The sequence below is a fragment of the Sarcophilus harrisii genome, chromosome 6, assembly GCF_902635505.1.
Source record: "Sarcophilus harrisii chromosome 6, mSarHar1.11, whole genome shotgun sequence".
Taxonomy (NCBI): Eukaryota; Metazoa; Chordata; class Mammalia; order Dasyuromorphia; family Dasyuridae; genus Sarcophilus; species Sarcophilus harrisii.
The window spans coordinates 144,863,561-144,889,873 of NC_045431.1; the positions used below are offsets into that span (position 1 = coordinate 144,863,561).

Consider the following 26,313-nt stretch of genomic DNA (forward strand, 5'->3'; position numbering starts at 1 on the left):
TATAACTTCTCTGTTGATCTACTGATTGCAAACAGGGCAGAGTAGCCAACACTGTGGTAAAGTCCTCCCCGTAGATTCTCCTCCCTACAGATTCTCCATCCCCCAAAGACCACACCATGCCCCTGGTCTCCTCAGCATGTGTTGGCCTCCGTGTCTGTGCCTGGCCTCCTCCTGTACCTGCACTTGATCAAAACTTTGGTAATCTTCAAAATTATCTTCTGCTGATAATTTGCTACACTCCCAATATTCATGAATTCTGTCAGTCTAGCACTATTTCAGAGGCTGAATTTTGTAATATGAGGTTAGTAGGAGAGCTCAGAAATAAGTCTATGTCCTCTCCACCATCTTGGCTCCAATTCCTCCCCCTCATTCATTTTTTAGGATGAGATTATTTAATTTCCAATTACTTTTTGGTCTATTTTCCCATGGTCTTTTAGTGAATGTAATTTTTATTGCATCATGATCTGAAAAAAATGCATTATTTTTGCCTTTCTGCATTCAATTTTGAGGTCTTTATGTCCTAATATGTGGTCAATTTTTTTTTTTTATAGATTCCATGAACTGCTGAGAAGAAAGTGTATTTCTTTCTGTCCCCATTCAGTTTTCTCCAAAGATCTATCATATCTAACTTTTCTAATATTCTATTCACCTCTTTAACTTCTTTCTTATTTATTTTGTGGTTTGATTTATCTAGTTCTGAAAGCAAGATTGAGATCTCCCACTATAGTTTTGCTATTTCTTCTTGCAATTCTCTTAACTTCTCCATTAGGAATTTAAATGCTACACTACTTAGTGCATATATATTTAATGTTGATATTGCTTCATTATCTATGGTACCCTTCAGCAAGATATAGTTTCCTTCCTTATCTCTTTTAATTAGGTCAATTTTTGCTTTTGCTTGATCTGAGATCAGGATGGCTACCCCTGCTTTTTTACTTCACCTGAAGCATAACAAATTCTGTTCTAGCCTTTACTCTGTATGTCTCGCTCTGTTTAAATGTGTTTCTTGTAAACAACATATTGCAGTATTCTGACTTTTAATCCAGTTTGCTATCTGCTTGCGCTTTATGGGAGAGTTCACCCCATTCACATTAACAGTTAAAACTACTAATTCTGTATTTCCTGCAATCTTATTAATCCCAAATTTCTCTTTCCTTTCCCCCCTTCCTTCCTCCTCAGTATTTTAGTTATGAGCACTATTTGCATCAAGAAGTCCTCCCCCTTTAGAGATCTTCCCCTGTTCTTATACTTTTCCCCTACTATTTTACTGTTTTCACTTCTGTTTAGCCTAACCCTTCCCTTTTCCCCTTTCCCAGTCTGACCCTACCCTTTTGCTATAGGGTGAGAGAAATATCTCGGTGAAACCAACTATATCTAATATTCTTTCTCTGAGCCAAATCTGAGATTTAAGATTCACACAATATCATCACCCTATCTTCTTTCCCTCAATTATAAAAGATTTTCTTTGCTTCTTCCGAGATGTAATTTCCCCCATTTTACCTTCACTTTCCCCTTTTTTTCTGTTATAATCCCCTTTGCACCTCTAGTTTCTTTCTTATAACAGTAAAATTAGATTATACATGTACTCTTTATGTATACCCATAACAGAAATACAGTTCTCAAGAGTTTCTTTTTCTTTTTACCTTTTTATACTTTTCTTGAGTTCTATATTTGGAGGTCAAATTTTTTGTTTAGCTCTGGTCTTTTCATCACAAATAAATGGAATTCACTAGTTTCATTGAATGTCCATCTTCTTCCCTGAAAGAAAATGCTCAGTTTAGCAAAGTAATTTATTCTTGGCTGCATTCCAAATTCCTTCCCCTTTTGGAATATCAGATTCCAGGCCCTTTGAACCTTTAAAGTGGAAGCTGCTATGTCCCGAGTTATCCTTTTTGTGGCTGTTCAATATTTGAATTTTTTTTTTCTGGCTGCTTGTAATATTTTTCCTTGGCCCAAAAGTTCTGAAATTTAGCCACAATATTCCTTGGGGTTTTAATTTTGGGGTCTCTTTCAGGAGGTGTTCAGTGAATTCTTTCAATGGTCATTTTACCTTCTGATTCTATGACATCTGGGCAGTTCTCTTTGATGATTTCCTGAAAAATAGTGTCTAGGCTCTTTTTTTCATCATGTATTTCAGGGAGTCCGATAATCCCTAAATTGTGTCTGCTAGTTCTATTTTCCAGGTTGATTATTTTCCCAATTAGGTATTTTATATCTTTTCCCATTTTTTCTTTTTTGGTTTTGTTTGACTGATTCTTGTTGTCTCATGGTCATTCATTTCCATTTGTTCACTTAGGAATTTTAGTGAATTATTTTCTTCACTTACTTTTTTTTTTACTTCCTTTTCTATTTGTCCAGTTGAATTTTTAAATGAGTTGTTTTGTTCTATGGATTTTTTTTTCCATTTCACAAATTCTGTTTTTTAAAGAATTATTTTCTTTTTCTGTTTCACAAGTTCTGTTTTTCTGGGAGTTGCTTTCTTTTTCCATTTTATCAGACCTATCTTTTAATGAGTTATATGCCTTTTCCAAACCCTCTTGCAAAGTTTTCATTTCCTTTCCCTATTTTTCTTCTAGTTCTCTTTTAAGATCCTTTTTAATTTCTTCTAGGAGAACCTTGTGTGATGGAGACCAGGTTATATTACCTTTTGGGGCTTCATCTGGAGACAATCTACCTTTAGTCTTCTCAGAGTTTGAAATCTGTTTTTCTATTTCACCATAAAAAGCTGTCTATAGTCAAAGTTCTCTTTACTTTTTTATTCACTTTTTAAAAAATGTTAAAGTCTGCTTTTAAGACAGAGGACGTTTTCCAAGCTTCTTCTACAAGTAGCAATCTCCTCTATAAGCAGCTGTCACTGTGCTGAGTCAGTACTGACTCACTCCCAGTGTTGGGTGGACGTGGTCAGCCTAGGTCCTGTGAGATTCTGGCTTTTGTGATTCACTATTTATCTTTTGTATTTGTGTTGGATGTATTGTTGATGTACTGGCTTGCAACTAGGGCAGAGTGACCAACACTGTTGTAGATTCCTGCAAATTCCCTGCCATGGGGAATCCTCACTACCCTGAGGAATCCACATAGCCCTGCGACTCTGTGCTGTCTGTGCTGGTGTCTGTGCTCAGCTGCTTGTGCTTAGCTGCCTCTCTCCTGTTTCGGATTGAAACAGACCTTTTCTGGTAATCTTCTAAATTATCTTCTGCTAGTAATTTGTTGCACTTCCGATATTTTTGGGTTCTGCTGGTCCAGACCTAATTCAGAGGCTGGATTTGCTAATTAGTCTGAGGGTTGTAGGAGGAGGATCTTAGGATCCTTAGTATCTGTAAGATCTCCTACAATCCTAAAGGTTGTAGGAGAAGGTCAGAAAGAAACATGTGTCCTCTCTGCCCCTGGAAGTCCTATGAAGGGTCTTTCAAAGGCAAACCCAGTAAAGGAAACTTAAATGAACCTCAAAAGGACAAGATCTTAAGTAGAACATTCTCATGATCCTTCAGGGCCCCAGTAACTCTTAGGGTCAAATGAGGAAGAAAAATTGTCAAACTGGGTTAAAGGTCAAAAAAAAAAAGGTCATCAAGAAAAATTCCTGAAGGAGAGGCAAAGAAGAAAACAGCACAAAGTTGTTCATATACTGAGATGGGGGGTTGAGACAGTAGGGATCTCATGAGTTTCCCTTTTAGCTGGGCTGAACAAACAGTTTTTAAAAATGACACTAAAAAGATTGGCATAGTACAGAGAAAAGGAGATAACAATGGGAGTGAGTTAGGCCAAGTAAAGGGAAAGGGGGAGGGATTTTACATAATTTGAAAGATACAGAGAGTAGATTTTAAAAAAGAACAAAATGTATAATTTGAGAACCTGCATCAGTACCAGGGAAACAGGGAGGAGAGAAGGCTGGAATTTGATTGTCCCAAGTTATAGAAACTACAGATACCTAGAGCCATTTTTTCCCCCATTTGAGAAAGGGTGGGAGGAAGAGGGGGTAGACAAGAACCATTACATCAGGATATGATTGGGAAAAAAACAAACATAAAAAATCACTTTTTTTTTTTTAAGTAATTAAATAGCATGTAATATGAAAGATTAATTTAAACCCAATTACCAAGCAGAGCATTTAGGTAGGCTTCCTAAACATTCCCTGACACACTGGAAAAACTTAGAGTGGACAGTTACTGACAACAGATAAAATATTCATATGAAAGAACATAAAGGCAAACACTAGAAGACTGAAGAAATAATAATAATTGAAATAGCTAAGATTTATTTAACACTTTAATTTACAAAGTTTTTCACAAATGTATTATCTTGTTTCATGCTCGCAATAGCCCTGTGAAATGAGATATGTGCCATTACAGGAGCCTTTTCACCAATGAGGAAACTGATGTGCCCAAGGTCCCCCAGCTAATGTCTGTAGCAAGACACAAACTCGAGGTCTTCCTCACTCCAGGTCCAGTGCTCTATCTATTCCTGTATGCTCTGTTTGCATAATGTTCAGCCATTAAGTATTAATTCCTTAGGCACCCATTTTCTAAACAGTTGAGGAGAAATGAAAAAATTGTCGTTGTTCAGTTAGTCTTCAAAGGACTCTTCAATTTAGAAGAGTCCTTCTAAATTAGTCCACTAATAACTAAATAAAGAGCATAATGGGGATGTAGATTTTGTTTCCTATGCCAGAAGTTGGGGGCACTTCCGCTTCTCTCTCTGCAGACATTACTGCTGAGGGTATGTGCTGTCCATTCTGTCTGGCCCCTCTCCTTTTTGCATTGGGTCCAGCACATTTTCGGTGTTTTCCTCTGCACTAGAGTCACTCTCCTCCTCCTCCTTATCCCTGTTGCTGCCATGTTCATGTGAAGAGTTTTCACAGACTTTGTCTGCAGGGACAGCACCTTTCCGCTGAGGAAGGATGCTAAAAAATGCTTCCTGCCAGTCTCTTGTCTCGAGGTACTCTAATACGATCTCAAAAACTATAAAGAAAAAAAAACAACCCAAATTTCTTAGCAGAGCAATCTATAATACTTCCCACACTCTGTAAAAATGCACTTTTCCCTCTATACTTTCTGTCAAAATAGGCTGACTTCTAAATCTCAGGGTCAGGATCTGAAAGCAGCATAGGACCCTCCCCTTTCTTCTCACTACTGAATTCAAAAAGTTTTCCCAAAAGTATAGAAACCATTTCCTTTTCTTTTTTCCCTTACTCCTTTTGCTCCCATCATACTTCTGATATGCCATAACAAATTATATTTACTGTGAAGCAAAAATTATCAGGAAATAGAAGTTTAAGTTTCTTCCAATATAACACACAAAAAATGAATGAGGTAATCACTTCTGCAGCAAAGTCTTGTGAATAGTTATTTCCTCCAGGCAGATGCCTTTATGTCCTGGAGAGCCCTCTCTTGAAAGACTAGGTAATAAACTGTACCTTAGAGCTAAGTAATGCATACCAAGGATATTGGAACTCAGATTGAAAGAGACATGTAGGTTTGTCAATAATGGAATGTTTCTGTTTAACCATTTCAGAACTTACCATGATTAACAGCTAAAACTTTTCGACTATTCATTTTCACAAAATCCCCCAGTGGAAGCTGTGCATGATTAATTCCATGCTCTGATGCTTGTCTATATGTGATACCCTGTAACAAGGACACTATAATTAGTATTAAAACATATTATTTCAGCAAGGTCTGTGATACTGTGGGGCAAGGGAAAGACCCTAAGCAAACCCTATGCAAACAAAGAAGCAGACTAAAGAACGCGTTCTGGGGAGATTTGTCATTTTTTTTTTAAACTGTGATTGGGAAAGATACTTCTAATACTGAGATGCTTTTACTTCCTACAATCATTCTTTTTAGAATGTAATGTGCCTCCCAAGCTCCGATCAGATCTGTGTCTATAAAAGAACAAATCAGATCTCTTTTTTCTTCTGCATCTTCCTTAGTTATTAATTAGTATTAAAACTTAAAACTTCACCAGGACGGCTGGGACACTATACAATCTAACATACTGAATTTCTATAGAAGCATCATTAACTTTCCTTAGCAGAAGATATGAAGATAATGCATATATGTAATACAAAATTAATTTTAATCTTTTTTTTTGCAGCAATAAGATAATATAATGTAACATAAGATGCAACAGCTATATTTCATTTATATAGGCTATCCCAAAAAAGTTTTAGTGAGATTTTAACCTATTTAAGTTTTAATAGCTATTGGAATAAATAGTATCGTTATTAAAGCTTAAAATGGCACTAAGATTTTTGGGATATAGCAAGAAGCAGCAAAAAAATAACATGAAAAAAATGAAATATACAAATCACTCTGTATCAAAAAAAAAAAAATAGGTTTTTTGTCATTTTTTTTGTTTTCTTCCCCAAGAAAATTTTATCAAAGCTACTAGCCAAACTCACTGATAGGAATTCCAACTCTTCTCTGCTCCCTGTAAACCCTTGAGGCAGGAGTCTGAAAAGTATTAAAATGGTCAAAAAAGACAAAGAGCAGATGGAAAAATTGAAGCCAAGTCTCTGAATTATCCACATACTGGATAACCAGCATATAAATTACTGAGAATTAACTTTGTAGTGTGTGTTATATACTATAAATAGACAAATAAAGGTATTTTTTAGTTGAAAAAGACGTAACAGAAATAAACATGGCCACAAAAGAATGTAAAAGATTAATTTATATTTAAGGAGATAGCACACACAGAAAAGCTTGAAAGAAGCTCATTGTATACATTTCTTGAGAAGTTTACAGAATAATAACTTTTTTATTCTGGGGGGCATATTGTATTGATAGATAAGTTACTTTCACTTTCTGTACAAATTATCATCTGTCATTTAATACTTTTTTTGTTAAATTAATTTTAGTATATTGGCAAAGTACTGTACGATTCCCTCTGGAAAAAAACAGCTCTGTTAAGTTGACATTCTGATGAAAGGCAAAAGTAGACCAAGACAAAGCAAGGAGGCAGGAAAATGTACTAGATCATATCATCAAAACCAAAGACTCCAAGATGAAATGGACACTGCCAGAGTCAGTGACCCAGACCCATCTTTTCTCTTACATTACTAAATGCTAAAAGCAGATTTTGTGGGTACTGGATCTATGATCTCACAGGCAGGGGAACTTCTACTGAAGAAAACAGTACTGACAGGCAATTGCTCTGCAGCTTCCCTGTCTGAAGGTTGCTTGGAGCCCTATGAGGGGAAGGGCTGCCCCTTGTCACCCAGCCAGATGAGCATAATCACCTTATGATGATTGTGATCAACCAATCCTCCAATCACATAGGCCTTGGACTCATCTAGTTCCTTCAGTATATTAGGTGAATCTGATGTAAGATAGATCAGGTCCTCTTTCTTCATAAGTTCACTATAGTGCTCTGGTTTGATATGAATATCCTTGAAGACACAAAGTAGGAGAAGCAATTAACCAAAAAGTTATTTAGCTAAAGCAAACTCAGGAGTGAATACTTTCTTCTCCATTTTACCCCCAACTTTTAACATAAGTAAAACAATTCTTGTCACAGTAAGAGAAAAATGCTTAGTAAAATGTAGGTCATATTCAATCCAATTACTTAAATGAGTACAATAGATTACTATTCTTCCTTTATCAGATGTTTCCTACTCTAAACCATCTTATATTCTGATGTCACAATAACTTTTGGATCTAATTCTTTCATCATTTCACTCACTCAAAAAATTCCAGTGGCTCCCCATTATTTACAGTGTATAAAGTCGAAGCCTTTTAATTTAGCACTCATAGTTGAAATGGGCCTTTCCACTCTCATCTTCCATTACCTCTTTTCCTAACTACACATGTTTAGAATTTGTCACCTCCCAAAAGGTGCTATCAGGGAAAAATCTGAATCATCCAAAAAGATTTGGACAAATTCGTTATGGTAAAAGTCATACATGTTTAAAATGAGATGACAGACTTTAAATTTAACATACCATGAAGAATAATCAGGGCTTCTTAATACATTTGTAAGGGCCTTTGAGGCAAAAGAATCCTGGACTGGAATGAACCAGTCTTTCCTAATCACCTCAGTTCTCTTCTTCCTCAGAATTAATGTACAATCTTTTATTTATATCTATAGTTAACTCCAATTCTGCACCTGCCCTCAATGTCTGTACTCATGTCCTACAGTTAGTATGATTTGTTCCCTCAATCCTAGAGAAATTATAAAAACAAAAGGTTATTTAATCTCATAAGAATATTTTTCCAGTTTTGTAGTTATAATTACATCTGTAATTACACATGAGGAAAATAAGATCCAAAAAGGTCTTACCTTTGGCTTTATACTCTCTTTTGTTCTCTCTCATTCTCTCCAGAAATATTCATTTATATGTATGTATATATGCATGTATATAGTCAATTCCTAAAATTTGCTACTTCTTCCTATGTAACATTTTATGATTTCACCTTTCCTTCTTAATTCTAACAATCTCAGCCTTGGTCCAATTGCTGTCACCTCTTGTCTAAAGAGGACCTCTTCCTCACACAACTTATTAATTAAAAAGATGGCTCCTGTTGAACAGAACAGCATATGTATAAAATATCTTATTTCCATAAAATGTTTTACAAATTGCTCAAGTAATTGTTGTGCACAAGGTGCATAAATTGGACAAGAGAAGGCACAATGAATTTGGTGAGTCCACTAGTAGTTCCATAGACAATATCAACAAATTTGTGGAGAGGTCTCTAATGACTCTCCATTTTCTGCTGGCCTCAAACAACATTGCAGAGGCAGATTTGACTTAATGTACTATTGAAGAGAGTTGTCAAAAATTGGAAGTGCCTTAGGATGGCTGTGTAGGCTTGCTAGAGCTCATGCTCTGCTAGTACAACCTTAATAATTGCAGCACCATGCCATAATGAGGCACTAAATGATGACTTTAGTAGATGCTGGTACAGCTATCCTTTCCATATTACAGCTTTCCTCATTGAAGTGAGCTACTCATCATTGGAGGTCCTCATATAGAAGCTGGAAAACCACTGCTGCAAAGGAGATGGCATTTGAGGAATGCTTTCCACAGATGTGAATATGCCACATGCCTTCTGTAAAGGTCTGACAGGACTTCTACCAATTTAACAAGATCTTCTGCCTCTGAAGAAGGCTCTTCAACAGATGCCTCAGCTGGCATTTCCTTGTTGCTGCCTATCATTATAATCAAAAGCCTTTACTTACTCAAATAATTTAATTTGGCCCTGTACTAAGGTTGGCCTCTTTGCTCCTTCCAGACAAATTTATTCATTTTTCCTTTATCTGATAAAATGAAAGCTTCAGGTCTGTCCCAGAACAATTCAATTCCCAGCTTCTCAAGCTCCCTTTCTCTAGCTGCTCAGACAGTTCCTCCCAATGACTAACTCATAAATCATTACCTTCCTTCACTTGTCCCACTAACTGCATATAATGTGAATAACATGAAAGTCTTAAACTTGGACTCGTCAGAACTATGTCACAGATCGAAGTATTCTAAGACTGAATCTTCTAATGAATGAACTTCCTTGAATATGGCCCCAAGCAGTCTAACATTATACAAAGTTCTACTTTCTTTGATTATGTACTTACTTTTTGTATTTGCTTTTACTTTTCACATGTATCTTTTCCATTGTGATCTACATTAGTTTTACATAACTTCTATTTTAAACTAATAAAAAGAAATTACATCTATTAAATGTGCTTTGTATATTAACCAGAATGAAGCCAGGTCCCTGGGGGCATAATTAATGTTTTTAAAAGATGGATAAATTTCAGAAGTGAGAATTAAAAACTGGAGACAAGGGACAGAATCAAAGTAGATTACTGATTCATTTGACAAATACAGTAGAAGAGTTTTCTCATTGGGAATTAAGATTTAGAATCAAAATCTGGCTTTGCCACATTATTTTTGTTACATTGGGCAAGTCACTTTAGCTCTTATATCATTCAGCTTTGAAAAGCATTTTTCCTCAAAAATTAAATTCGCAAAATATAGATTCAGAGTATCTTTTGTATGAAAATATAGCTCTCACATTTATTACTTAGTGAATTCAAACAACATTTTAAAGTAAGGGAATTTACAAATTAAAAAAAAATCAAATAGTTAACTCAGAATTCCACAGCAAGTCGGTGCCAGAGATAGGGTGAAAATTGAAGTCTTCTAGTTTCCAATGAAGGACTCCATCCAAAAGATTAAGGATCACGCCATCTAGTGGCCTCCTAACATTATACTTTCTATATATTATATCTAGCCTCTTGCTTTGATACCTCTTGTCTTCTATCTATTCCCATGGAATGTAATCTCTTTGATTAAATATGGTCCTTGATAGGACATATTTCATTTTAGTCTTTGTATCTGCAGCACTTGTAAGCACTTACCAAATATTTGGTACTTTAAATTCGATTCTCTTACTCATTTTGTTCTAGAAAGGCAAAGTGGTAGTTAAGAAAAAAATACTGGATTTGAAGTCTAATGCCTCCTCTGACATTAAAAACCTATGAATCTTTGGACAAATTCCTTAACTTTTCTAGGTCTCAATTTCCTCATCTATAAATGAGTGGGCCACACTAGATCTAATTTCCTTTCCAGCTCTAAATCTTTGGTTCTGTGATCCTTTGCTGCTTACTATGTTGTTGTCAAAGAATGTTCATCGCTTTATCTGGCTAAGCTCTAGTTCAATATATATGCAACAATAAGGCAATAAAATGTAGAAATTTAAGCACAATCACATTTGAAGCAAGACATTTACCCTGACTGAATTACCTTCCAGTTGACCCATCCTTTGTCATTTTCATCCATGATCTTTTTCAGCTGACCTCCATGACTGGTCAAATAATACTGGATGGAGATTGTGGAATGAGAGACAAGAAGTTGGAAAAAAAAGAAAAAGAACAGTGAATATTTAAATTCCATATATAGTTTTCTAACAAATACTTATTTCTCCATCAACAACACATAGGGAAGGGCAGCTAGGTGATGCAGTGGATAAAGCACCAGCCCCTGCAGTCAGGAGGACCTGAGTTCAAATCTGACCTTACACATTTAACACTCCCTAGCTGTGTGACCCTGGGCAAGTCACTTAATCCCAATTACCTCAGCCAAAAAAACAAAAAACAAACAAATAAAAAAAAAAAACATGGGGAAAAATTCCTAAAAAAAAATTCTTTGTCCAAGGAGGAAAAAAATCTGAATTACGCTTCCTCACCTTTATTATTTTTTTTGCCAATCCTAATAGATGGCTACTATTTCCTATGCATATGCCCACTCCAGGGAATTATGAGAATTAAATGAACCACTTGACTTCATTTTGTGATTCAATTCTGGAGCTAGCTTAGTTTCCTTTTTATTCAGATTCTAAGCCTAGTCCAATTTCTGTCTTGTGAAGAAACAATTTCATTCAATTACAGGAATTGTGAGAAAACATTATTGCATTTTTTTTTAAACTACGCCTGCATGGCTAGGAAGCTGGATTATTTCTACCTGCTGTTTAGAGATCCTTAACTAAGGGCTTAGATTTACTATGACTAGAAACTACAATAGATCCAAAGACTGATGCGAGGAATTCACACACACACACACACACACACACACACACACACACACACACAGGCTTATTTTAAATTACTGATACTTACCTGCACAGGATGTGATGCTCGACGATTTTCTGCATAACACCTCTGAATCTGTTTATGAAGCTTCTTAATATCCTATAAACAAAATATTTCATTTTCAGAAAAAAGTTCCCCAAATCAATTGCTAATGTAGCAATCCTCTTGCTTAAGAGCAATAGAAAAGTCTGGCATCAAAACAAGAGTTCGAATAGCCCCACATCCAAATGATTATCATATAAGTGCTCTGCAATATTAACTATGTAATCACTAGACAAATTATGCTATTCTATAAAGTCTTATTACTTTGTTTTTGTCTTTGTTCAAGAAAAATTAGCCACTGACTTTTTCCCCAAATTTTCTGCCTTTCCTTTAAGTATCCTTTATTTTTATATTTCTAATTCCCTTTTGAATATACTAACTTCTCTGGTCCACAATTTGCTCATTTTCTGTAACTTTCTCCTCCATTCTACTACAAACCGAAATATTCATACTCTTGATCTTTCCCCACCTACAAATGTTCTATTGCCAGATTCATCAATTCTGAAATTCCCTCAACCAATCTTAATTTCTTGTCATTTTACCTCTCTAACTTCCCTGCAACTTCAAATCTACTTCTTCCAAACTATGATTTCCAATCCCTTAATTCCTAGTTTTTTTTTCAGGTTTTGAAGATTACATTAACTATATTCTCAACAACCCTCAGTAGGTCCTTAGAGGAACTATGCAATCCTTTTCTCTTAAATGCTTATTTTATTATCAATCTTGCCCTGCCAAACCTATGCCTTATATTACTTCCTCTGTCTTCAATCCTACTCACAAGTGGCTGAAGACAGCTAATGAAAATCACAGAACTGTGTTACTTGGATAAATGGATTTCTTATTTATCTCAATTTCAGCAAGATAATTTTTACACCTCATTAATTCACATCATTTTTTTCTAAATTTATTCATCCCTTCTCAAATCCCCCATGGCTTCCTTATCCCCCTCTTTCCCACCTGAGAACCTTGCCTCATATTTCACCAAAAAAATTAAGGACTATATCCACCTTCATCCTTGTTTCACACAATGAGATGATCTTTCTCCTTGACAAGGCACATGTCTTTACAGGAACCCTTAATCTCTTCCCCATCTATCTCCTCTAGCAAACTGCCACCTTTATTATCCCTCACTTATCTTCAATCTCTCCCAGATGATTGGTTGTTTCCCTGCTGCCTACAAAACATGTCAATGTTTTACTCATCTTCAAAAAAATTTTCACTATCCATTTCCTCTAGTAAGTATCCCATGCTTCTCCTCCTTCCTATGGCTACATTCTTTGAGAAAGAAATTCTTATAATTTACACTCCCCTATGTAGCCTGCAATCCAGTGATACTGACCTCCTAGCTGCTCTACAAAGAAGACCCTCCAACTGCTGACTTCAGCATTTTCTCTGGCTATAACGTCTCCCTTCTCATTTCTACCTTCTGGTTTCTCTGGCTACCTTCAATTAAAATCTCATCTTCTACAGAAAGCTTTTTCTAATGCTTAATTCCACTACCATCTCTATACTGATTACTTCCAATTTACCAGATTTTTAACCTATTTGTACATAGCCTTGTTTGTAAATTGTGTCCTTCATTACATTGCAAGTTCCTTAAGAACAGAGACTATTTTTTTACCTTTTCTGTGTCCCTAGCACTTAGCCCAATGCTTGACTCACCACTGGTGCTTAATAAAAGTTAATTAATTTTGTTCAATAATTAAAATATGATCTCTATTAATGTGGCTTAAATAATTAAGTTTATTGGGCCATCTTTTCAAGCTACATTAAAAGGGAAACATATATCATCATTTTCTATTTAGAGATTATGGACCATTTACCAAAAAAAAAAAAAAAAATCTATGAAGAATAGTTTTTATTAGTTGTAAAATTGAAATAATACTTTTTTTTTTTTTAAATGAGGTATGGAGTCCAGATCTTTAGGGAAGGAACTCCTGTTATGGAAACTCTTTCCACTAACACACATTAGCAACTTTTTATTAGTAGTTACATAATCTATTTAGATTCATTTTATAGGTATGAAAAAGCAATGCAATTCATTATATAATTTATTTTGGGATAGTAAAACTTATCTGAAAGATATAGTGGGTAGAGGTCTTAGAGTCAAGAAAGCCTAAAGTTAAGTACAACATTAATTCAACAGACAAAAGCTCCATTCTAAAAGTAACTCAATTCAAAAGATCTATGAAAAAAATCTGACATTTGAAAATGATACCTTTGAAACCATCAAATTGTCAAAACTGCAGTCAATAATAAGGCGGAGTGGACTCGGAACAGCTTCACTTCGAAAACGTTTCCTGTCATGGCCATCTGAGTTTGATTCCAGGTGAGATTGGCGTTCCAATTTTCTTCTCTGGCGTCTTTCCTTGCGCTTTTGCCTAGAATTGGTTAATGAAAAGTAATTCCTTTTGTCATATACTTAAACAAAAAGGAAAAGAAAAAAAGTAAGCTAATATTTGAAAGAGCTTTTGCTGACAATATGAGTTGATGAAAGAAATCTAAATATTTCTACTCAAATACCATCTGTGCCCCAAATTTTGTTTATTCTATTAGCCCAGCAGCTGTACTGTATTAAATACTTTTCCTTATCCCCTTTACAGATATCTCAAGCTGTGTTTCAATAAAATGGAGCAAACACTCAACAGAGCAATGTGTACAGAGATTACAGGAGAAATTTTTATGCTAATATATTCCATCTAAAATATCAAAGATAAAATCACATACATTTCAGGTAAAAAATAATTACATGTAACTACTGTGGGGCCATATAAAATAAGTTCTACTTCTTTTGGTCTGCTGCCCCAACTCCAGTTTCCTATTCCCTCAGAGGCATTCCAAACTCTGAGATGACTTAAGCTAGAATTTACAAATTCTAATGCTGTATTTAAAATGTTTTATGACTAAATTTGCTTGAAAAACGCTGATTTAGAAATGGAGGAGAAAGGCTGATTTTCAAACAACTGGTTTTTTACCTAACAACAACCAAGCTATCTGACTGATACTTCTACTAGACTGACTAGAGATTTCAGTACTGTGTACTACCAGTTTCAATATATAACTCTAGCTAAACTTGCAAAGGTTCTAAACAAGGCCTGTGTGAAAAGTGTGAACTATGTGTGAGGAAATTAAACTTTTTTTTTAACTTTATGTAAACAGAATATAGTCTAACCCCACCAGTCATTTCATAAAAGGGTATTATTACTACTATTAGGTGGCACAGTAATAGTGCATATATTTTACATGTATTTACATTATATTCATTAATTTTAATGAACATTATTTATTGTAATGATTTACAGTATTTAATTCTCACAACAACCCTAAGAGATAGGAACTATAATTATACTCATTTTGCCCAGGATTACATAGCTAATAAGCTTCTGAGACAAGGTTTGAACAAAGTTTAAGTTCAGATCCAGTATTCCATCCACTATATCACATAGCTGCTTATTTCAAAACAGATGACAGAAAATGGATGACTCTGCAAAACTATGCCTTTTCTCAGAGTGGATCAGTGCAGGCCAGCACATTAAAATTGCAACATGCAAGGCTACGATATTCAACCTAATTTTAGTCTTTATTTTCCCAGGAGTTTACATCACAAGATCACATATACTGAAATACTCAAATCTTAGGGGCATATTCTCAAAAGTAAAATAATATACCAATTTTGAAAATCATACTTGCGGAGTTCTCTTTGGTCTTCCCATTGTTTTTGCCTCATTAGTTTCTTCATCTGTCGCTTGGACATCTGCTCGGGAGCTTCTCCTTTGTCAAAATTTGGCTTCAGTTGTTCAGTTTGATCCTTACTCGAGTCCAGTTTTGTTTTCACACAATCTGACTCAGGAGGTGTTGGGAGTACATCAGTTGACATATTTATTATTTGGTATCTGTACAATTGAGAGGCAATCTTTTATCAATGCTGAGAATTCACAAACATGCAAGTCAAAAATCCCACTTTCTTGCAAGAATGGATTTAATTCATCAAATATTTCTATGCTTAAGAGAGATAAAAAGTTTAGATAAGACTTTAGTTCTCATGGTGTTTCCAATTTATTATATAAATTCAAAGTTTTTAAATATAAGGTATTTATTCTGATATTTACAGAATATTTGGTTTGAGATGTCCTGTTGGAATTTGAAGTTCAGGACCGATAAAGGATGATACAGAACTAGGGATTATCTGCACAGATGCCTATTGAATCAACAAGAGTTAACGGAATCACCAAGTGACAGAATGTATCTGGGGAGAAGAGAGTCCTTCCCATCCCTATCACCAATCAGTTAGCAGACATAACCTAAATGAAGATCCAGCAAAGGAGATTGAAGAATGGTCAGACAAGAAGGAAGAGAACCAGGAGAGAACAGTTTCACAAGGAAAGTGAAAAGGGGATGTGTAGGGAAGTATCAACAGTGTTAGATAGTACGTTAGAGTTTACAATGCACTCTATGTACATATATATGTGTATATATATATATATATATAAAATCTCATTTTGTCCTCAGAATGACCTTGTGACATAGGTGCTCCATTATTGCTCCCATTTTATAGATGAAACAGGCTGAAAGAGGTTAAATGATAAGCTCAAGGCAAGGTTACAGAGCTAGCAAGTATCTGAGATAGGATTTGAACTCAGATCTTCCTGAACCACAACTTCTACACTCAACTCACAGTTCCACCTAGCTGAAGAATAAGAAAAGGTCATTAAAATGGACATTTAAAAATTTTTTTGGTAACTTCAGAAGAAAAAGTTCAGCTGACTGATGAGATCAGAAGCCAGATTCAAAAAAATTTTGAAGAGCTTGAGATGATAGAAAGTATAAGTACTGAATATAAATGACTTTCTCAGAATTTAGCCAAAAATGGAAGAAAAAAAGTTAATAGCTAGCATAGATGGTTGAAGCAAAAAAAGGGCATTTTTTTAGGGATGGAGGAGATATTTGTAGGCAGCAGGGAAGCAGCCAGTAATCAAAGACTGACAAAGATAAGTGAGAGAGTGGGGAGAGAGTAATCTATAGAAGGGAAGCGAAGCAGGTTTTCCCTGCCAAGGAAAAAGGCCACCTCTTCAGACTGGACAGGCACAAAAGAGGAGATACTGGGAAAGCCTTGACTGAGTAATACAAGACAAGAAGAGGAGGCAAATGGCCCCAATTTGTCAGATTAAGTATGAGGCAAAGCCTCTAAAACTGTATGATTCTTAGCCCCTTTTTCTGCCACTCTGCCCGCCATCGTTGCAGAAGCAGAAGAAAGTTGCATATAAACAAGTAATCTTATATTTTTATTTCATGGGTTGCTATGGCCAATAATCAGTCTGTTGTAGGGAGGAGGGGGAGACGGGAAAGGGAGATTGAGCATCTCTAAGCATTACCTAAATCTGACTCAGGGAAAGCAGAATCTGCTCCAAGGAATGGACTTAAAACCATTTCAGCATCATAGGTTGTAGAGGGCAGGAACTCTGGAGAAGTATACTTGAAACAAGGATACTTACAACAAGGTGTTAATTCAGTGGAATTGATGAGTTGATGGTTCTCTAGTTTACATATACTTAGTACTTAGCATAATGATGTAATGGTTCTCTAGTTCACACATATTCAGTATGCTGTAATGATGTAATTATAATAGGGTATTTAAGGGCTGAGAGGACTGGAAATGAGACATTCCATCTTTGACCAGCCTGGTGATGTCTGTCTTGCCTTCATCACTTCTCCATTAAGATGAAGGACTCAGGCTGATCCCGAGGTCCTCCAGAAAGCTAGCCCAAACATACAACAGGATCCCTTAGGAACATGAGGAACTGGCACAATTAATTAACATTTATGAAATACTAGTAATATTACAGCAACTGTCAAAAAGAGGCAAGGAATTCACCCTCCAACAAAGGAAACAAGCAAATAAGTATGTATCAAAAAGACACATACAAGTGAACAAGATGAGGTGAGATCTCTCAAAACAGCTGTGAAAATCAAGTAAGGCTTCATCTACTTCCGAGTTGGCCTGAAGGTCCTTGAGCATTGACCCAAGGGCATACTTAAGTTCCCTTCCTGCCTTCCTCCCATGACATCATTTTTTTCCTTCCTACTTCAATCAAATATGGGCAACTATGTACTTACTGGCCAAGTTCAATTTCTTGGGAATTTCCCGTGTTTAGAATGTAAGACCCTCAGCCATTGAGGATGATGGTCAGTGGTTGTAATGTTCTGGTTGTTTTTCTGGAGGTCTAAGCAGCCTTCGTTTCAATTGAACAATCACCACGAGAATAGCCAGATGTTAAAGTCCAAATCCTTTATTGTCTCCTTGCCTGGGGCCCTCATAGCTTGGTTTCAATGGAGGAAATGCAGGAATCCAGCCACCACCGTGGTGTGAGATGGAGTGAATCTCTCTCCTTGGCTTCGAGAGCTTAAGTTCCCACCTCCAGTCCTCTATCTTCTCTGAGTCTGACCTTGGCTGAGTTTGTCCCAGCTTATAGGCTCTATTATAATTACATTATTATAGGTGTGAATCTTGTAGAATAGGTGTCAATCTTGTAGAACTATAATAAATACTAAGTACATGTACTGAACTAGTGAACTATTAATCACCATGCTAAACTAGATAACCATTGTATTCCACTGACTTAACACCTTGTAAGAATCCTTGTTTCAAATACAGACTTCTGGCCCATAACAAGTAGTGGGAGGGGGTTTGCATTAGGGACTATTTAAAGTGTAAAACCTGTCCCAAAAGGTGCTTCCTGCTTTCAATTTTGCTCAATGGGAGGGACACCTTTTGCTTTGCTCCTAGAGATCTCTCCAGTTTTTTTATTAAATGGTGACTACTCACCAATTTGAGCCACAGTTTGAGGGGGTTTGTCTGGGATCACATGACTTGTGAATAGGCAAACTCTTGAGTGCTAGTGGAATGGCTCCCTGCCTTGACTTAGGCAGCCCGGCAGCTTCCAGGGACTTTTCTCCTGGCTCCCCAAGGTAAAGTGGGCCCGAGGTGGAGAAACTCGGGGCAAAGCAAAAGCAAGAAACTCCACAGTAAAAATTCCAACCGACTCAGTGTGAGGACAGATCAGTCAAGCAATTTGCTGCGCAGCAATCCAGAGGTAAGTCCCCGTGAGCCCCTTGAGTCAAGTTACAGACTCTGGAGGGGTGCTCTGGACAGGATAGGATAGGCCTTCTTGGGTGACTGAGGTCAACTGATAACAATTGATGTGTTTGGGCATTTTGGAATTTAGATTCCATCCCAATTCAATGGGTGTGGCTCAGTCCCAGACATCTCTCTCAGAGAAAAATGAGAGAAAAAAAATGGTCAGAAAATACTGGTAGATAGTCCCTTGGGAAATAAGTAATTAGAGCAAACTGCCAAAATATAAAGGAAAAAGCAAGAAAAAGATGATAAGGTATTGTTGTTTTGTCTGGGGTAACAATGATATTGGTGGAGGCACCATTTGGCCTAAGTATGGCTCCCTTGAAGACTGGGTGTGCCAAAAAAGTAAATTTGTATGTTAATAATAAAAAATCTGTTAATCCAGAGGAGACCTTATGTGCCAGACTATAGGCTTTCAAGAATCAAAGTGAAAAGGGTATAAAGAAGACTTTCTACAATGGAAGGCATTGTTATCTCTCCCTCCTCCATCCTTAGCCCCACCTCAGGAAGCCATGACTTCCAGACCTGAAAGAGAAGGAGAGGACTTAATTCAATCAGCCCTTCCAGGGACCCTGAGGTCAAGGAAGACTTAATTCAATTAACCCCACCAGGACCCTCAAAGGGCTATTTGATTCACTAAGGAAAGAATTAGAGCAAATTCAAAGGGATATCCAAAATTACCCTCTTCCAAAACCCCCCCCCCCCCAAGTCTTAAATTGTATCCCTTAAGAGAAGTTCCCTTGGTTCGGGGAGGTATAGGATATGTGAATGCTCCCCTGAGTGCCACCGAAGTCAGGACCTTTAAGAGGGAAATGAGGCCCTTAATAGAAGATGCCACCGGGGTAACAGAACAATTTGATCAATTTCTGGGTCCTAATCTTTTTACTTGGGGAGAACTTATATCTATTTTGAATTCTCTCTTCTCGCAAGAGAAGAGGGAACTAATCAGAGAAGCAGTTCTAAAAGAATGGGACAGGAGACAACCTTCAGTGCAGGAGTACTTCCAACTGACCAGAAATACCCTTTGAGTAGATCTGAATTGGGATCACAATAACCTCATATATCAGGGAAGTATGAGGGATCTTAGAGAACTGATAATTACAAGAATTCAAAATGCAGTGCCAAAAGCACAGAACATGAAAAAGGCCTTTGGGGTGACTCAGGGGAAGGTCGAGTCACCAGCTGAATATCTGATTAGACTAAAACTTAGCATAAGGAAGTAGTCTGGGTTTGACCCTGACCAGGAGAGTAGAAGATACCTTGAAATTGCACTTTGTGACCAAAGCATGGCCAGATATCAGTAGAAAGTTACAGAAAGTAGAAGGATGGAATAATAAAGAGCCTTTCCAATCTATTGGAGGAGGCCACCAAGGTGGAATGATGAGAAACTCTAGCATGGTAGATGGGAAAAGGAAAAATGGATTTGCTATTGTGGATGGAGATAAAACTTCCACTGTTACCAAGGGCAGTCTACCTGTTCATTAGTCAGCTCAAATTTATGAATTGTATGCCTTAAATCAAGCATTGAAGTTATTGAGGGACCAAGATGGGAATATATACACCAATTCGAAATATGCCTGAGGTGTGATACATATATTTGGAAAATTTGGGAAGAATGAGGATTTATAAATAGTTAGGGTAAAAAACTGGTCCACAATACACTAGTCAGAGAGGTACTGGAAAACATTCTGGCTCCTAACAATGTAGCAGTAATACACATAAAGGGACATCAGATGGGAAATCCTTTTGAGGCAAGGTTAAATAGATTAGCAGATGAGGAGGCCAAAGGAGCTGGAGAAGAGATTACCCCTATAATGGCCTTGATACCTGTACTTCCCCCTAGTCTGCCCTCTCCCAGTTTTACCCAGAAGGAAAAAGAGAAGGCCTCAACTCTTGGAGCAGTTGAAAACTCGGAAGGGATGATGGCTCTTACCTGACAACAGAGAGGTACTGACCAAACCAAGTATGAGGCAAGTCCTTCAACTGCACCAGGGAAATTACTGAGACGTCCAAAACCTGTGTGACGCTGTACTGACAAGGAAGGTTTTCCCCGGGCTTATATACTATTGTGATAACCACGTTAGAACCCTGGATACCTTAGAATCAGCCAGAGTCAGGATAAGCAAAAGTCCTTAGCCTTTATTCTTGGTCTTTAGAAATAGGATTGAATTGGATGGAAGCAGAATCTCCACAACCTTCCTCCTCCCTCATCTACCGCCCAAGTGATTCTGGCTAGTCTTACTCCACCCCTTAGTCCCTCCTACAATTCTCTGTATACACCAATTATTGAGCAGCACAGGATAGTGGGAAGGGCCATTTCCCAAGCACCTGCCCATAGAGTATTGTCCAATCGGTAATCAGCTTTAAGTGCTTGAACCGACCTCAGTGCATCTCAAGAGTTTCAGCCCTCTACATACTATGACCTAAAAACTAGTGGAAAACTGTCAAAGGACTAACAAGGCTGCTCAATGTCCCCAAAGGGGGAAGAGCTCCGGCAATCAGATCATTTCAAAGCATCCAGATGGATTTCACTGAACTGCCACCAGTGGGTCGCTTCAAATATTTGTTGGTCATAGTGGACCATCTAACCTCATGGGTAGAGGCATTCCCCTCAGCATGAGCAACTGCCCCAACAGTAAGTAAGGTCTTATTAGAACAATTATTCCCAGATATGGAGTAGCGGAGAGGATAGACTCGGATCAGGGAACACAATTTTCTGCCCAAGTATTGCAGAATCTGATTAGGGCCTTAGAAATCACTTGGGTCTCCATACCCCTTGTTATACTCCCTCTTCTGGGAAAGTAGAAAGGATGAATCAAGAAATAAAATAAGCATGGACTAAATTATCTTTAGAGACCCAACCACCTTGGACTAAACATCTTCCTCTTGCTCTGGTCAGAATCAGAATCAAGCCACATAAGAGATATTGGACTTTCACCTTATGAATTATTGTATGGTCATCCTTTCCAGGTTTATATGGGAAACTGAGACCCTATTTTGGGGACAAAGGATTTATTTCATAAGAGATATGTTAAATCATTGGTATAACTTTTACAAGAACTACTACAAAAAGGATTAATATCTCAAGACTCCTACTCTAGGTTTCCCTATTCATAGAATTCAGGTTGAAGATTGAGTTTTGATCCAATCCTGGAGGGATGAGAAGTTACTCTGTGGTGGGACGGACCCTATCAGGTGAGACTGACCTCAGACGTTGCAATTAGGACCCAGGAACGAGGCTGGACACACCATATCAGAACAAAAGGACCTGTGGCACCACCTTTATTGGAGTGGACAATTGAAAATAAGGGAGACCTCAAATTTCATTTGAGAAGGGGGCCTCCACTGCATGGAACACAATCTCTGAACCCAGTGCATTGTAATTATCTATGCATCACTCTTCTTATTACTTTTTAAAATTACTTTGGGCCTCTTTGCCTGTGTGGGAGCTGATATATTTTCCCTTAGGAATTTCACCTTTACCTCACAGTGTACTCACCTACTTCTTAATTGGACACGGATCTATTATATGGATTAATAAGGCCAAAATCTTTCTTTCTTCCTGAACAGGCAGACAAATATTTAGAGATTCAGTTGTATGATGATTTGGGAAGAGGGAAACAGAGTTTAGATACCTCCATTACCCAGACTGGAGATGCAAATGGTTGGGGTGAAACTTGGCCCCCAGAAAGAACAGTTAAAGAGTATGGGCCAGCCACCTGGGCTCAAGATGGGAGTTGGGGATACAGACCCCTAATATATATATATATTGAATAGGATAATTAGACTTCAAGCAGTTGTAGATATTATCACCAGTCCTAGATCTAATTAATAACTAGAATAGTCCAAAACTCATTATCCAGAATGATTAGTTTGGAAGGGAAAGCTGAGGGGTCTGTTAGATTGATGGTATTAAAAAGATGGGAGCCAATGCCCCAAGAAGACCCACAGGAGCCAGAAGGGGATGAGGAATTAGATAGGGAATGTGAAATTATGTTACAAAAATTTGAAGAGATCTTGATGAGGTGAATGAATGAGTGCGATTCCTTCTGCTCAGAGACTGCAGGTGCAGGTTGGGAAGCCAAAGAATTCACTAACCCCAGAGGCAGTGACAAAAATAGGAGGATTTATTGTCAAACACAAAGAGGCATTCTCTTAGTGGGCATATTTTTTTCAATGGAGAGAAATCTATAAGAACTATAAAAACTATAAGAATAGTTTCCAGAAAACCTATTTTATGAGTAAGTCTAGGGGAAGTTTGATAATTTTCAATTGAATGTGAAATCTTTCCTGAGATTGACTTCTTGAAAGGGCAACAGAAGTTTGATTTGCCCTTGAATGGTTTTCTTTATCTCCCTCTGAAAAAATATGAAAGCATTTGGAGTCTAGGCAGATCAAAGGGAGATGTGGTTTTTGTCATTTTACATAATTTTACAGAGTTCACTCAGGTCATACAGAATTCACTGGTGTCAATCTCAGTATACAAATAAGAAGGGGTTGGGGGGGGCTGAATAAGATGAGGTGAGATCTTTCAAGACAGCTGTGAAAATCCCGTAAGGCTTCATCTGCTTCCGAGTTGGAGTAGCCTAAAGGTCCTTGAGCACTGACCCAAGGGCATGGCTAAGTCCCCTTCCTGCTATCTTGCCATGACATCATTTTCTCTCTACTTCAATCAAAGAGGCAACTACGTACTTATTGGCCAAATTCAATTTCTTGGGAATTGCCTGCGTTTAGAAGGTAAGCCCCTCAGCCAATGAGGATGAGGGTCAGTGGTGGGAGGGGCTTTACATTAGAGACTATTTAAAGTGTAAAACCTGTCCTCGAAGGCACCTCCTCCTTTCGATCGTTTGCTTGCTAGTAGGGAGACCCCAGAATAATAAACGCTTGCTTTGCTCTCTCCAGCTTAAATGGTGACCATTCTGAGCCACACCCAAGGCAAGCTGGGAATAATTACAAGAGGAAACGCATTAGAATTCAAAGGAGTTGAGAAAGCTTCTTTGCAGTAGATAGGATTTTAGTTGGGGCTTGAAGGAACGACAGTCATCAAGTGCAGAGAGGAGGGAAATGTCAGGCGTAAAATGGGTCCTTGACAATCTCGGTAGTTTTAGGCAAGTCTCTGGGCTTCCTGAGCTGTAAAGTGGGAGGATTTTGATCAGACGGCTTTAAGGGTCTTTTCTAGATCTACGATCCGCGGGCATCCCGTCTCTCCGCGCCCGTGGGCATCAGGATTCTGACCGATAAAACGGGGGACTTATACTAGATGACTTGTTCATTGCTTCAGTCAGAAGTGGGACGGTAGACCGCAGGGGGAGGAGCAGAGCGCGGGCCAGAGAGCACGTGACACAAGCGAAGGCGGGGCTAGGGAAGCACGTGGGTCATTTCCGGGCGCTCCTGCCCGCTCTAAGGTGGAGTCTTGAATATATTACGTGAAAGGCAGGACCAGGGAAGGAAGCCCGCGCCCTCTCAAGCCGCCTCCTATTGGGGGACTCGAAGTCTTACGCAGCGTGTGGAGCCGCAAGGCTCGTTACGTAAGAGGGTGGAGTGGCTCGAAACAGCGGGGTGGAACCGCGAAGTATATTACGTGAGGGCGGAGCCTAACATACTAATGGCCCCACCTCCTTCCCCATTTCCCGCCCTACGCAGGGGGTGGGGAACTACTTCGCGGTTCTACCCCGCTGTTTAGAGCCACTCCACCCTCTTACGTAACGAGCCTTGCGGCTCCACACGCTGCGTAAGACTTCGGAAGGAGGTGGGGCCAAGGAGTATGTTAGGCTCCGGGGGCGAGGCGAAAGGAATCACGCGCTTTCCAAAGCCACACCCCCATTTCCGGTCCCGCCCTTCGCGGCGCGCCGCCCGTCTCCCAGAAGTTTCGGGCCTGTAGCAAGTGCCAACAGTAGTAGATTCTAGCCAAGCGGAGGGCACTCACCCTTTCCCCCATTCTGGCTGCGAGCCACCTTACCTGAGCGAGGTAGCACACAGTCAACCGTTTTTTGACCCGCAGATCGTTTTGCGATGAGTCTTGCTTTTCCTACACTTCACTTTCTGAAGGGACTTCAACTCCCAGAGGCAGAAGCCTCGGAGGCCACGGCGGCGGCTTGACGTAGGAAGCCGTGGGAGGCCGCTCCGGGTCGTGATGTGACGTCGTCACCCCGCGCCAACTCTACTCCTCAGGAGGGCTCCACGGAAATTCTTTGCGCGCATGCGGAGAATGAACCATGTGGGAGGGCGTGTTTCAATACAATTAGAACTGTTGCCTCAGAGTAGGTGGATTCTTTTGGCCAGTTCTCGACTTTCGCCCAATTTCACATAGATCGTATTTGAACCCAACGCCTCTGACTCCAAAACCCCTATTTCTCTACTGTGCTTTTCAAGGGGCAGCAATAAAAGGTAAATATATCATCGATTTCCAGTTTTAAAGTGCGTTCTTAAGCCCATTTCAAAAATGAAGCACCTTGAGATGTCAAAAAGTTGTCTTTTTTTTTTTTTTTTTTAAACAAAAAGATCGTCTTGCCGAAGTTCTTCATAAAACCCTATCAAGTATCAGCACTTAATTTTCTTAGCTAACATTTTATTAAAATAAAAATAATAAGCGATTAACAGAAATAACTTAATATAAGGGATGATTTTGGCGCTTTGGTACAAGGAATTCCCAGATGAGGAAATTCAGAGGAAGGTGGGTAGAGGGAAAAGGCTGTTCCAGAAGTTGGGACCTTTTTTTTTTTGGGGGGGGGGGCGGGGCTGAAGTGACTTGCCCAGGGTTACACAGCTAGTAAGTATCAAGTGTCTGGGGTGAGATTTGAATTCAGGTCCTCCTGATTTCAGGGCTGGTGCTCCACCCAGCTGCCCCGAAGATAGGATATTTTTAAAGTCATCAGCACTATATATCCGAGGTGGGTCTTCTTGCCTTTGAAGCCAGAAGACTATCCATTAGCCAGCAAGGTGTCCCCAACGTAACATACGCAGATATTTATTGAATTCACATGCTTCAAATTCAAAAACACCAACTTGAGAAAAGTCATCTGTGCCATAGGTCAATGTATCCACTATCTTCAGATTCAATTCAGTAGTTCTGGCACACATTCATGCTCTGCTATATTAAATAATCACATCCCATACCCTTTCAAGTTGGAATGTCTACCCATTAAAACATGCCCCATGCTCTATGAATTACTAAAACTGAGTTAAGAAGAAGATTGAAATTCAGCTCTGCTGACTAGGTTTCACCACCATTCCTGCACACTGTAATAGAAAGTGCACTGGATTTAAAGTTAGGAGCAGATTTATAATTGGAAGGATCCTGGGAGGTCATTAGGTCAAACTTCCTCATTTTGCGGACTAGGAAGTTGAGGACCAAAGAGGGTGAAAATGAGGTGGAAGGTCATACTTAGAGAAAGCAGAGCCAGAATTTTAACCCAAGCCTTAGTACAAGTTTAGTACAAACACCAAATTCCTTCCTCTAGAAGACCTAGGATCAAATCTCAGCACCACTGCTAGCAGCTGTATGTTGATGCCTGCATTCATTTACAATTATAGGCATCCATAAATGTTTTTTATTT

General features: G+C 38.4%; 2 protein-coding genes across 3 annotated transcripts in view; one reads left to right on the plus strand and one right to left on the minus strand.

Moving 5' to 3' along the window:
• Positions 1-4,081: 4,081 nt before the first annotated feature.
• On the minus strand, positions 4,082-24,732 carry TRMT10A (tRNA methyltransferase 10A). Its single transcript, XM_031943765.1, has 8 exons — positions 24,717-24,732; positions 15,309-15,515; positions 13,841-14,003; positions 11,608-11,679; positions 10,736-10,810; positions 7,238-7,387; positions 5,516-5,621; positions 4,082-4,955 (listed from the first exon to the last, which is right to left on the minus strand). Exons 2-8 carry the CDS (start codon positions 15,497-15,499, stop codon positions 4,702-4,704), a joined length of 1,011 nt encoding a protein of 336 aa, XP_031799625.1. The 5' UTR covers positions 15,500-15,515; positions 24,717-24,732; the 3' UTR covers positions 4,082-4,701.
• Positions 24,568-26,313, plus strand: part of MTTP (microsomal triglyceride transfer protein) — a 78,660-nt gene continuing 76,914 nt past the window's right edge. Inside the window, exon 1 of one of the 2 annotated variants that reach the window (XM_031943764.1) lies at positions 24,568-25,144. The gene's annotated coding sequence lies outside the window, so the exon portion shown is untranslated. The remainder of the gene's footprint in view (positions 25,145-26,313) is intronic. The other variant, XM_031943763.1, reaches the window with a different exon arrangement.

What these genes read in the sequence shown, in the direction of transcription:
- TRMT10A (XM_031943765.1), bottom strand. Translation starts at nt 15,499, where the DNA reads ATGTCAACTGATGTACTCCCAACACCTCCTGAGTCAGATTGTGTGAAA. An exon ending in ACAATTTGATGGTTTCAAAG is followed by an intron (nt 11,680 to 13,840) that starts GTATCATTTTCA and finishes TTTTGTTTATAG; the next exon opens with GATATTAAGAAGCTTCATAA. An exon ending in AAGGATGGGTCAACTGGAAG is followed by an intron (nt 7,388 to 10,735) that starts GTAATTCAGTCA and finishes TGTGTCTTCAAG; the next exon opens with GATATTCATATCAAACCAGA.